The 12,268-nt window shown below is 40.2% G+C and overlaps 5 protein-coding genes across 7 annotated transcripts; 2 read left to right on the top strand and 3 right to left on the bottom strand.

Moving 5' to 3' along the window:
- The first annotated feature begins 49 nt into the window (after positions 1-49).
- Positions 50-4,388, top strand: LOC111202786 (HBS1-like protein). Of its 3 annotated transcripts, none has more exons than XM_048746796.1 (10): positions 50-197; positions 301-408; positions 481-642; positions 1,001-1,204; positions 1,351-1,428; positions 1,844-2,181; positions 2,249-2,359; positions 2,837-3,730; positions 3,813-3,947; positions 4,032-4,388. In XM_048746796.1, exons 2-10 carry the CDS (start codon positions 315-317, stop codon positions 4,158-4,160), a joined length of 2,145 nt encoding a protein of 714 aa, XP_048602753.1. In that variant the 5' UTR covers positions 50-197; positions 301-314; the 3' UTR covers positions 4,161-4,388. The 3 variants fall into 3 exon arrangements, with proteins under 3 accessions (XP_048602753.1, XP_048602755.1, XP_048602754.1); XM_048746797.1 differs by having other exon boundaries at positions 120-208; XM_048746798.1 differs by lacking the exon at positions 1,001-1,204.
- LOC106406381 (E3 ubiquitin-protein ligase MBR2) lies at positions 4,293-5,321 on the bottom strand. Its single transcript, XM_048746800.1, has 3 exons — positions 5,171-5,321; positions 4,935-5,093; positions 4,293-4,802 (listed from the first exon to the last, which is right to left on the bottom strand). The coding sequence occupies exons 1-3, from the start codon at positions 5,318-5,320 to the stop codon at positions 4,668-4,670; spliced, it is 444 nt and encodes a 147-aa protein (XP_048602757.1). The 5' UTR covers position 5,321; the 3' UTR covers positions 4,293-4,667.
- A 109-nt stretch (positions 5,322-5,430) lies between these two features.
- Positions 5,431-6,195, bottom strand: LOC125581415. The gene has a single exon (XM_048746799.1). The coding sequence runs from the start codon at positions 6,193-6,195 to the stop codon at positions 5,431-5,433; it is 765 nt and encodes a 254-aa protein (XP_048602756.1).
- Positions 6,196-7,649: 1,454 nt separating this feature from the next.
- On the top strand, positions 7,650-9,007 carry LOC106383249 (nucleolin-like). Its single transcript, XM_022695728.2, has 2 exons — positions 7,650-7,736; positions 7,863-9,007. Exon 2 carries the CDS (start codon positions 7,890-7,892, stop codon positions 8,919-8,921), a length of 1,032 nt encoding a protein of 343 aa, XP_022551449.2. The 5' UTR covers positions 7,650-7,736; positions 7,863-7,889; the 3' UTR covers positions 8,922-9,007.
- Positions 9,008-9,073: 66 nt separating this feature from the next.
- LOC111204240 (pentatricopeptide repeat-containing protein At5g10690-like) lies at positions 9,074-12,141 on the bottom strand. The gene is made up of 11 exons (XM_022698513.2): positions 11,702-12,141; positions 11,490-11,622; positions 11,266-11,363; positions 10,814-10,975; positions 10,641-10,709; positions 10,421-10,556; positions 10,102-10,334; positions 9,905-9,982; positions 9,746-9,814; positions 9,467-9,643; positions 9,074-9,359 (listed from the first exon to the last, which is right to left on the bottom strand). Exons 1-11 carry the CDS (start codon positions 12,047-12,049, stop codon positions 9,135-9,137), a joined length of 1,728 nt encoding a protein of 575 aa, XP_022554234.1. The 5' UTR covers positions 12,050-12,141; the 3' UTR covers positions 9,074-9,134.
- Positions 12,142-12,268: the final 127 nt, after the last annotated feature.

Here is a 12,268-nt window from a genome sequence, read left to right as displayed (position 1 = left end):
CATATATAGGCCCATTAAAAGCCCAACATAATTGTTAATTGGTTCATTACCTTTTCTGTATGTTCCCAGAATCGAACCCTGATCCGGATCCTATCTCGTCGGCGAGGAACGAATTGCTCGCTTTGAGAGCAATTCACAGGCGGAGAAGCTGCGAGGAGCGTTTCTCTCAATCCAATTTCGCCACACCACTAGTTTTTGTAAGTTAAAAGTTAGTGAATTTGGATCAATTTTGATTCTGATTGGGTGTTGGGGGTGCACGAAGCTGTTGATTTCTAATTTTTCACCCCTTTTGTGGAGCAGAAGAAAACTAAACGATGCCTCGTAAAGGATTATCCAATTTCGACGATTATGATGATGGTTTCGATGATGATTATGACTATGATGTTGATGTAGAGGATGATGAACACGGTAAGTATATTCTCGTTCCTTTCTTGTGAATCTGTTAGTTGTTTTAATTTACTTTTTTTGATGAACTTGCAGAAGCTGATGAACCCGAGGAGGAACTAGTAATTGCAAAGCGAGGGCTTTGGCGATGTGCGATATGTACATATGACAATGATGAGAGTATGCATGTGTGTGATATTTGCGGTGTTATTCGTCATCCTGTGCCTGGTGGTAACAAAACTATCAGTAACAGTGCAGGTACTCTCTCTCTTCTATCCTCCAATCTAAAAATCGGTTTAGACGGCGACCAAGTGCCCACCTAGTCAGCAAATCAGAGCTAAACAATGTTCAAGAAATCGCTAGGCGGTAGCTATGCGCTTTATATGGAATTATTGATTAGGCGGTTTTGTTTAGGGGCCCCGCCTAATCAATAATCCAGCGCATAACTATGGCTAGACATTGAGTTCATATTAGTCAGAGAAGCTAGTAGTTGTTAACAGTCGCATTTTGTCTTTGTATGAGATACATGAGTTTATTTTCTGAGGTCATTGATTAAGCTATTGTTATCTGTTTGGGATTAGTAGTGATTGGTTGAATAGATGTGTGTTTGTTGCAGTTGAAGGCAGATGCAAAGAACCAATGGTATCCAAATTGGCAAAGTCCCTTTTCGAATCGAATTCACTGAAAAAGGGTGTCCTCTATCAGCCTGAGCACAAGAATCTTGTGTTGGCACAAGGAGCTCTGCCTAGAATTTCCCGTGGGAACATTCACGATCTCCACAAGGCTTTTAGTTCTAAAAATTCATCCGTTAGTAGTATAGGTTAGGAACTTTTGCTGTAGTTGTTTGATAGTGTTCTTATGTTTTCAATAAGATGTTCTTGTTGAGAGTCTATTAGTTGGTTCTTTGCATTTTGGCTGTGCTAAAGCGTTATTCTGATCATTTATTTTATTTAACTTATGTTATAGCACCGTTCAAGTTTGATGCTCCATCGCCAGATGATTTAGTCTCCAATGGACTAAAATCCTCGAGAACTGGTCCAAAAGGTATCCACACTTGGCTTTGATGATGTTTGTTCTTGTACGGATTAGATGATTAGTCTCTCTGCTTTAATCCATCTTATTTTGAGAATCTTAGTGAGTTCAGCGCTTAAAAAGATTATTGAAGCCAATGTTGATACTTGATACAACCATACGTTAGCTCAAGTGGTGATGCTAGTGATAAGTTTTAGTTCAATTGTAATTAGGATTTCCATTTTTTTTTGTTCTTTCCTTTTTTCAGTTGTATTTATGTTTTTTACTTAGTTTCCTTTTAGGTTTGGGAATAATCTTTCTGATAAATAGGGATGAATCATTCAACAATTTAGAGAGAAGAGGAGTTATTCTCGTACTTTGGTTTTGTGTGTTTCGTCTAGTTTATTTTCAATTTGGTGGTTTGAAGTGCGCTCTTAACTCTTAACAGATAGCATGAAGAATAAAGAGAAGCAAGATAGCGCAGAACATAATCAGACAAGCTCCCAAGGTAGGCACGATAACGTTGGCGTTGGCGGCATACAATCTTTCAAAAGTTTGCCAAAAGCAAAAGCAGATAAATCTAAGGAGACAAGCTCTTCGTCAAAAAACATGGAGGTGTCGGAGAGTCTTACTAGTACTATGAACAATATGTCTTTGACTGGGGAAACAGAAACCTCCAGGGATGTAAAAATTAGAAGTGCAAAATCAAAATCAAATCATAAGCCAGAGGAGTGGATGATGCTTGATAAAGAGTCGGATGCACTAAGTCAACTGAATCTTGCCATTGTGAGTTTCCTGGCTTTCTAAGTTTCTTCCATGCATACTGTTACTGACGTTTGCGATGTGATTGTAGGTGGGACATGTTGATTCCGGTAAGTCAACACTTTCGGGTAGGCTACTGCATCTGTTGGGAAGAATATCTCAAAAACAAATGCACAAGTTTGAGAAAGAAGCAAAGTCGCAGGTAACCTGTTTGCTCTTTTTGGATGTTCCGGTTCGGTTCTGGTAACAAAATTAGAAACCAGCTAATACCTGATATAATTTCGGATCCCTTTCAGTTCCGGTTTTTTGGTTAATTCGGGTTAAAAATTAGAAAATTCGAATTTTTCGGATTAAACATCAGGTTTTTGGGGTTTTCAGATAAAATTTTGGATAATTCGGACAATTTTTTAATTTTTTCAGATAAAAAGTATTTGTTATTTTTTTTTGGTATTTCGGTTTTTAAACTATATATAGTTAATATTTATCATAATAGAAATTATATTGTAGAAATTTGGGTAACCATTTGGTTTGGTTCCAATTCGGTTCTTTGGTTCTAGAGATATAGGGTCGCGTAAATTTTTTTTTCGGTTCGATTCTTTGGTGTCCATGCCTAGCTAAGAGACTCGAAAATACAAATTTCTTCTCCATTTACTTGACATTGTGTTTCTTCTCCCATCAGGGCAAAGGCTCCTTTGCATACGCCTGGGCATTAGACGAGAGTGCCGAAGAGAGGGAACGAGGAATAACAATGACAGTAGCCGTCGCCTACTTCAACTCCAAAAGACACCACGTCGTCCTCCTCGACTCTCCAGGCCACAAAGACTTCGTTCCCAACATGATAGCAGGAGCAACGCAAGCGGACGCAGCGATCCTCGTCATAGACGCATCCATTGGCGCCTTCGAAGCCGGTTTCGACAACCTGAAAGGCCAGACGAGGGAGCACGCGCGCGTTCTCAGAGGCTTCGGCGTGGAGCAAGTCATAGTCGCTGTCAACAAGATGGACATCGTTGGCTACTCCAAGGAGAGGTTTGAGCTGATCAAACAGCACGTTGGGTCGTTTCTTCATTCTTGTCGGTTTAAAGAATCGTCTCTGACGTGGATTCCGTTGAGCGCCATGGAGAATCAGAACTTGGTTTCGGCTCCCTCCGAAAGCCGCCTGTCCTCGTGGTACCAAGGTCCTTGTTTACTGGATGCTGTTGACTCTGTCAAGTCTCCTGACAGAGACATCTCGAAGCCTCTGCTGATGCCTATATGCGACGTTGTGAGGTCGAGTTCAGGGCAGGTGTCTGCTTGTGGTAAACTTGAAGCTGGAGCTGTTCGGTCAGGCTCCAAGGTAATGGTTATGCCATCGGGAGATCAAGGAACCGTGAAGTCTCTGGAGCGTGACTCTCAGGGCTGCAGCATTGCAAGAGCGGGGGATAACGTGGCGATAGCTTTGCAAGGGATCGATGCGAATCAAGTGATGGCAGGAGGTGTGCTGTGCCATCCTGATTACCCTGTTTCGGTAGCGACTCGTTTGGAGTTGATGGTGCTTGTTTTGGAAGGAGCTACACCGATCTTGCTCGGTTCTCAGGTAAAAGAAAGAAGACCCTCTCTTTCATGCTCAGTCTCTTATTATTTGTCTCAAGTTTTTTCTGATCCTTTTCAATTTGTAGTTGGAGTTTCATGTGCACCATGCGAAGGAGGCAGCAACGGTTGTGAAGCTTGTGGCGATGCTTGATCCCAAAACAGGGGAGGCGACAAAGAAGTCTCCTCGTTGTTTAACTGCTAAACAGAGTGCAATGCTTGAGGTTTGAAGTCTCTCTTAGACTTGTATGAGACATTACAAAAACTGCCTTGATATGTGACAATGTTTTGTTGTAATAACATTGCAGGTGAGTCTTCAGTATCCAGTTTGTGTGGAGACGTTTTCTGAGAGTAGAGCCCTTGGAAGAGTGTTCCTTAGATCATCAGGAAGAACAGTCGCTATGGGCAAAGTTACTCGGATTATCCAAGACTCGTAAAAGATTATTTACTCTTTGTTGAGTCGTCCCAAGTTTTGTCTGCAATACTTGCTAGGAAATATCCTACATCAACTGCAAAATACTATTCAGTTAAATTTCGATGTGTAATTTTATTAATATGATTATTTTTCCTTCAGCCACAAGAATATTTTCCATTAATTATGAAAAAAAAAATACATTGTTGCAGAACAATCCTATGGAGAAAATAACATATTTGTATTTATGTAAGAGTTGGTATGAAGAAGGCAGAACAAGAAAAAAAAACTTTAAGTTGGTATAGACTACAAAAATGTTTCAGGTTCAAATCAAAAGTTAAGGTTTGATACAAGTGGAGAATGGAAATTGTCATCTGATCGTATGAGTCAAAAGTAAAAAAAAAAAATGTTATGTACAAGAGAGAAAGATGATGTAGAAACAATGCATTTGGTGAAGATGAAGAAGCAATGTATCTGATCATCTTGTAATCATCCCACAAAGCTAAAGTTGGGTGTGGCATTATCACTACAACTACTTCTCCTCTTCTGCAGAGGTTTTGCAGATGGGACACCAGCTCTTCATCCGTAGCCATTGTTGTACACAGCTCACATGGTACATATGTTCACATGACATAGTCCCTACTTCATCTCCATCAACATACTCTTCCTGCATAGCATATATTTAAGTAACATTAACTATAACCCTTATGCTACATTCTCTTGTTCCATCTCAGATACTAGACAAACCAGTTGATTAATTAATAGTTTGCGTTAGAAAGTAGAGAAAGTAGAGAGAAACCTGACAAATACTGCACTTGATATCATCATCCTTGTTCAGTGAAGTGGAGCCGGTTTCATCTGTCTCCTGATAAATACTTTTCAGGAGGCTTTTCGAGAGTGCTTCTTCACTTAGAGCTGTGCTCACTGTACCCATTTTATCCCCCAAAGCTAGTAGCTCCTGCAAGATTTGTGTTAAGCTAAAAATGGCTCATAACACATCAAAGGGACCAGTAAAAAATAACATGCAAAACTGACCTCATATGACATGTTATCAATGTCAAGCCTCATATCTCTATGCTCATCGTAGAATCTGAACACACCACTTGAGAATAGACTCGTCTCCAAAGAAGCCAGTCTCTGTGTGTAAAAAGAAAGCAGCTCAGACAGTAGAAACGTCAGAAACATTCTATGCTGCTAATTACCTCGTATGTAAGCTCCTGATCATGCTCAATCCTTTCAAGGGCCAACAATACCTGTAAACATTTTTCAAAACATTGTTATCAACGACCTAGGAATCATCTCAAAGCTTCTAATGAAAGCAAAACAACAAGGTGAAGGAAACTTACCTCTGCTATTATGTTAATGTTGTAGCGACTTAAACTATCCTGGCTCACCAATGAGCGTGAAGGTGATGGGCCACTGTTACTGCTCGGCCTGCTATGACTACTTGATGATCTCTTACCATTAACTGAAACAACACTGTTACCTCTGATACTCGGTACTATCCGATTCCTTCTGTTATCAGAATCTGTGATGCGAGAAGAAGAACTTTGATTCCTTCCCTTGGTACCTGAGACGCTGGTCTTACTGGCTCTAGTGCTAGAAGAGCTGCTCTCCCCATCAGAGTTTTTCCTCTTCGTCACACTGATTCTTGTTGCATTAGTTGGAAGAACTTCAGACACAGAACTGCACCTCAATCCGTTCCTGCTCAGACCACCACCTTTTACAGTGTGCTCGCTACCAGAAGAAGAAACTGAGGAACCAATCAGAGGACTACCAGTAGTAAATGTAGCCGGCTTTCTTAAGTATCCAAATCCACCTGGAGTTCGAGATGAACTCCTAACAATCTCCTTCCCATTTGAGGAGGAACCAAGTTTAGTATTATTAACCATCCTAGTTCCCTTGGTGTAAGATACCTTTGCACTACAACCAATCCTGCTGCAGAAAGAGACACTCTTTTCATCTTTCTTGCTCATATTCTCACGCAGCAGTACAGTGCCGCTTGCTTTTCTAGGCAAGACCATCCGGTTAACCGATCGTTTACCTGAACATCCATCCATTGATAAAAGAATAGAACCTTTTTTCTCTGCAGACAGACGGACAAAAAAAAGTAAACTGATCAAATAGAATATTCGGTAACACCAAACAAAAACTCTATAAATAATATAAACACAGCTTCAACAAGTCATCAAAACCTTTTTTAAAGTTAAAAGCATCAAGGAGACAAGAACATGAGAGTGAATGTAAAGATCATCCAGAGGAAAACACTACCTGGTGTTGTTATGTGATCATGGACAAAGAGAGAAAAGTGGAGGGGCAAACTAATGGTCCCCAAGCCAAAGAGAAAACAAAGGGTAATGATATTCGAATTAAACGGACTATCAATAAACAAAATGACTCTTTTTAATCCGTTGATGATGTAGAGAAAGTTGTATTAACAAACGTATCGTCCTTTTTGGCGTAAATCAAGAGACTCTTGTTTATCAAGTTGTCATCAACCATGTACTTATTCTTGTTTACCATCATTCATAGCTAATTTATTTTCATATTTTAAGCATAATGAGTTTACGAATGCTAACACAGATATGTTGTTAATTTCAAGTCGAAAAATATGTTTTTCTCGAGGACAAAAGTACTGTGTTAGCTGTATGTTTTATAATGTGAATATTTTAGTGAACATTTGTTCTAATTAAGGGACTCTATACATTTAAAATGCACATTTTGACTGATATATGATCGTTGCGGTGAAAAGCATGTTAGTAGATAAGCGACATAAACATATGCAACGTGATAAGTACATGCACCATTTACGTGTGCACTTTCCTGTTGTTTCAAAAATAAACCAAGCTGGCTAGACATTTTCATTTCATTTTGAAATTGCTAAGTGCATGCACCATTTACGTGTAGACTCACTAGCGGATGACAAGCTAAGTTTATGCTATTTGGAAAAGAACGAACTATATATTAACGTATGTTTTAGTTTTGGTAATTAATATGGAAATCTACATTTTCTAATTTTTCAATTATTTTCATCTCTATATAATATATTGTGACATGCACGTAGTGCAGAAGTATTTAGGAACACATCAGACCACATTTTGATTTTTAAAATACAACTTAGAAAGCCAATTATATAAAGGATGTAATTAGCTAAATAAGGTACAAAATATTTTCCCATTGAACATGTAAAACAAAAGGAAATTAATTATTATTCACAAGGAAACAGAAAGATATTCACTAAATTTAGATAAGTATTAACACCTAATAAATTACTATTACATGGAAAAGATATATTAGCTCAAACAAAAGTCTACGGTTTTACAAAACGGTCGAAGTCGTTTTAACTTATACTCAAATTTTAACAATTTGGGTATTATTTTGTTAAGGAGAAACAAATAAATAAATGAGAGAGATTCATGGTTTCCACCATCACCAGTTCACCACCACCTAATAAGAAGCGGGATTTAAGCTGCGTTTACAAACAACAGAGTTCAAAAAAAAAAAACTAATTATCCACCACAAATTTGGAGATTAGTTTGTTTGTTATACACGCTTCTTCTCTTTCATTCAAAAGCTTTTATTCATCTCCTTTGATCTCAAGGTATATATATATATATATATCTTTTCTTCTTCACATAATATTTCATGTCTGAATTGATAGTGTGTTTATGCCTTGCTGCTACTTATTTGATAGTCTTCTAAAATTGGATCGTTCGTTGTTCTTTAGCTTCACAGGTCGTTATTTGATTTCTGAATGATGGCAACGAAGTCTAGTACAGGGAAAACGAAACCTGACAACCAAAACCTCACCAGGTCAAGATCTCTTGGCAGAAAGCCAAAGCCTGAAGCGAACGCAGATGGGTCTGGTCGGAAACCAGTTGAGAAGTCTTTACCCAATTACCTGAAACCAACAATAAGCTCAAGACCAGACCCGGTCAAGTTCTCGAAGAAGAACAACGCTGTAGAAGACAAGCTTCTTCGTAGACGATCCTTTGATCGTCCTCCTTCACCATCCCAGAAATTTCTCAATACCTCTCCTCTTGTACGCCCACGAGATAGACCCGTTGTTCCAAGAGAGAAGTCTGTCACTGGTCTGCGCTCTGCATCTTTCCACGGAAGCGGAAGCAGCAGAGGTGGTCTCAGAGGAAGCAGTTTGGTGGCGTCGAGAGGATCTCCGGGGGTAAAGAAGAGTGGTTTAAGCGGTGCTAGTTCTTCCAAGAGCAAAAAGGAAGGTTCTGAGAATGTTCCAAAGAAATCTTCTCCTGTTGCGCCTCCTCTCGAGAATGAAGAGGAGATTATCAAGGTTGAGACCCATGTACAAGTTTCTGATCACAGAGAAGAAGGTAAAGCACAGGTTGCACAACTCGATGAATCTGAGGAAGAGAAGATCCATCCAATGGATGTCTCCACAGAAGAGGATAAAACGGAAGAGCATAAAGAACCAGAGAACAACAGTGAAGACAAGGAAGACGTTGAAAAGAAGGTTGATGATGATGAGGAGAATAAGAAGACAGTTGTTACTCAAGATATGAAAGAAGCTGCGGATATCGAAGAAACTAAGGAAGAGGAAGAAGCAGAAGTAAAAGAAGGAACAACAGAAACAAAGGCTCAAGTACCAGAGGAAGTAACAACGAAGGAAGTGGTGCAAGGGAAGAAGGAATCTCCAACAGCCTACAACGATGTAATAGCAAGTAAGTTGCAAGAGAGCTCTAGAAAGAACAAGGTCTTGGCTCTTGCTGGAGCCTTTCAAACCGTTATTGACTATGAAACTGCTGCTTCTAAGTGATACATTACAGACAAACACTGCGTCTTGTTAGCTTTCCTATGTCAGTGCTTTCATCGTTTTTCCTGTTTTATTGGATAAATGACTCATATGGTTTTGCCTGTGAACATATATCAATGCTTCGCATCTCTGCTCTTTTTCTATATGCAAAAACGTGACAAGAATATCTAACAAATTATAAGAAATTAACTCGTACAAAAAGGGATATTACTTAACTTACATCCACCAGAGCAGCTTTTGCTCTGGTTCAAACAACCGATACAACTGTGCTCTTGTAAAAGCTCCTACTGCCTTTGAGCTGTAACCGTTCCCACAACAATGAATAACTATAACCATCTTATGTTTCTTTTCCAAAACTAGATCTACCACGCGACCAATCGATGTCGTTGTACTCACACATGGAGGCGGGCTTCTCATCATTGATACCAATGACGCATCAAGCTACAAGAAAGTAGTTAAATGCACATAATATATCAATTCATCTTTCTTTCTTTTTTATGTCAACAAGTGCTCAAGCGGAATAAGATTTTGTTTGTCTTAAAACTTACATTGTTGCAATCCTCTCGATGCAAAAGGCCTATGCAGCTTCCCCAGTCGTCTACAATTGGTACAGCTTGCTCCTTGTAAAACCGCATGACCACATTCTTCAGCTGCAGTGTGCCTAGCAATGGCCGAGTGGCTTCAAATGGAACCATAATACTTTCTATTGGTTCACCCGGTATCACCTGAGTCAATAGATTATTGTTAAATACCCATATCACATCAAACCACACAAACATCAGATTCCGAGATCATTTGCATGAAGTATGAAATATATACATCTTTACCTTACTGAGTATATGTGGACGTAATATAGACTTGGAAAAGCCTAACAATGCTTCTAGGCGAACAGCAGCCTGCGGTTGAACACAATTCATCAGATCAGAGATAACATTTGTCTACCAAAACAAATATATAGTGCCTGAAAGCAACTCTTCACATCATACCATGCCTCCACTAGTCGTCCAAGGTATTGCCTTCCACCTTCTAACAATACTTGTAAGAATCCCGAGGGCCTCATCGAGCTGAAAAATTATAGGAACAAAAAAAATCACCAGACAAGTACATATTATAAGAAAATCTTAGACATCACATAACAGATGAAGCAATTTTCAATTCACTAGAAGGACCAGCACGTTTATACCTGACCAGAATTGAGAGCTGCTTCCATCAGCAGATTATCAGCTTCTTGTTGGACAGCCTTGGAGATTCTTCCGGAAGAATCTGGCCATAGGCGAAGATACAGGTTTCTAACCATGCCGTAATCTCCTTGGACAGCAAACGCACGCATCATAGACATGTACAAGTGCGGCTTTGGTCTCAATTCTACATCATCTCCGCTTCTCTTCAGTATTTCACCAAAGACACAAAGGGCCCCTGTGAAACAGATTCAATAGGGATCCTGAGACTCGAAGCCCATCTAATTACCAGATTCAGAGAGCAATAAATTCATAGTAACATACCGCTCGTTGAACCACACTTTAGAAGAGCATCAACGACTGCTGTAAATGCAGTCCGGTCAATGAACAAGCTATCACACAATTTCATTTCCAGATATACTTCTTGAAGCGATGTCAGATCCTTCGCATCTCCAAATCCCTAAGAAGTAGGAATCCATCACATATGTCAAGTGTATAGCATTAAACTTAGATGTGTAAAGAGATCCACGGATTGCTCACTCACCTTCACCAAAGTGGTGTATGTTATAACATCTGGACGAAGAGAATCATCGTAGTATTCCTCTGCTTTCTCCTGAAATTTTGTAGAAAAACAAGACACCATAATTAACATGAGCCAAGCACTACCCCAGTACTACTCTGAGTATAAAACTACCCTTTTAAATACACACTTGTGACCTTCATTTCCTTTAGAAACTTCATCGCCGCATCCAAATCGCTACATTTGATGCAGGCATGGATCAAAGTATTGTAAGTTGGTCTATCAGGCTCCAATCCAAGTCGTAACATTTCATCCAGCAAAACCACTGCCGCTTGTGGAGATCCTGAGTTAATATACCCCTGGAAACACAACACCTATATAAAAAACTGCCTTTCCTATTGACAATGGCAAAAAAACAAGAAAACATAAACCATGAAGATGTTTCCCTCAGCCAAAATGCAACTATGTGTTACCAAGTACTGATAGAGTATTAATAGTAGAAATACGCTGTATATTGATATGATAACGATTCTCAACTTGTACCAAATACAAGCTAAGCCTAGAACCTAAGGATTGCACCTCAAGAACCCAACAAACTTTCTAAAAGGCCAAGACTTAACATTCTCCTAAGCCAACTCTTATCAAGTACCTTCATCAACAAGTTATAGATGAGAATAGACGGGCCGCCCTGCTCTAGGAGTAAAGTTCCATATCGTGCAAGTAGACCATTGGCACGCCGTAAATCTCCTGCACTAGAGCAACATCAAGTAGTTTTGCATCAGCCTCAGGCCAAAGAACAGTTACACTTCCAAGATTACACAATCAACACTAAGCAGCAGTCTGATTAAGCATGAGAAACTTGAAGAATCTTACCGGCATTGATCAGCGAGTCAAGCAGCCCATAGACAAGAGCCGATGACAGCTTTGGATTCCCAAGAGCAGTTCCTTTCTCTATAGACTCCATCATTTGAAACGCCTCATCAATCCTCCTAGCCTTTCCCAATCCCTTCACCAAATCCAAAAACGCTCCAAATCAAATTTCAAAAAGTTAGTTGAAACGACGAACAAGCAAAAAACTCACTCACCTTCAAGATAATGGCGTAAGTGATGGAATCAACGCCGCATCCACCAGGCTCCGCCATCTCATCGAACAACCGTAAAGCCAAATCGACATCTCCGCAGTGAACGCAAGCCTCCAAAACGGAGTTCATCACGATCGTGTTCAGCCTCCCATACCGTTTCTTAGCCGCTTCCACCTCCTCCACTATCTGATCCAGCTGGCGACGCCGCGTGAGGAGCACGATGCGCGAGGTGAGAGGCTTGAGGTTGAGACGTTTGGTGTAGCGATTCGCTCTGCCGGGGTAGCGCCGTCGCGTCGGGACGGAGCAGGAGGAAGGAAGGAGAGGAGTCACGAGAGCTGAAATTCGATTCATCTTCGAGGAGGAGCGGAGGCTAACTAACCGCCATTGATGGGCTTCGCTGTACCTTGGAGCTAAGCGGAAGTGGATAACGTCGGAGAGAATCTAAATCAGTCAGTTACTGACAGTGGCGGGTCGTACAAGACGGGGTTTGGGCCTTGGGCCTGAATATTGAAGCCCAGTAATTTCGTGAAGTGCTGCGTTTTGTCTTACTATTTGAAAGTCCCACATCGC

The sequence above is a fragment of the Brassica napus genome, chromosome C2, assembly GCF_020379485.1.
Source record: "Brassica napus cultivar Da-Ae chromosome C2, Da-Ae, whole genome shotgun sequence".
NCBI classification, from domain to species: Eukaryota; Viridiplantae; Streptophyta; class Magnoliopsida; order Brassicales; family Brassicaceae; genus Brassica; species Brassica napus.
Note: the sequence above shows the minus strand (reverse complement) of the source record. Positions and strands in the feature narration are given on the sequence as shown.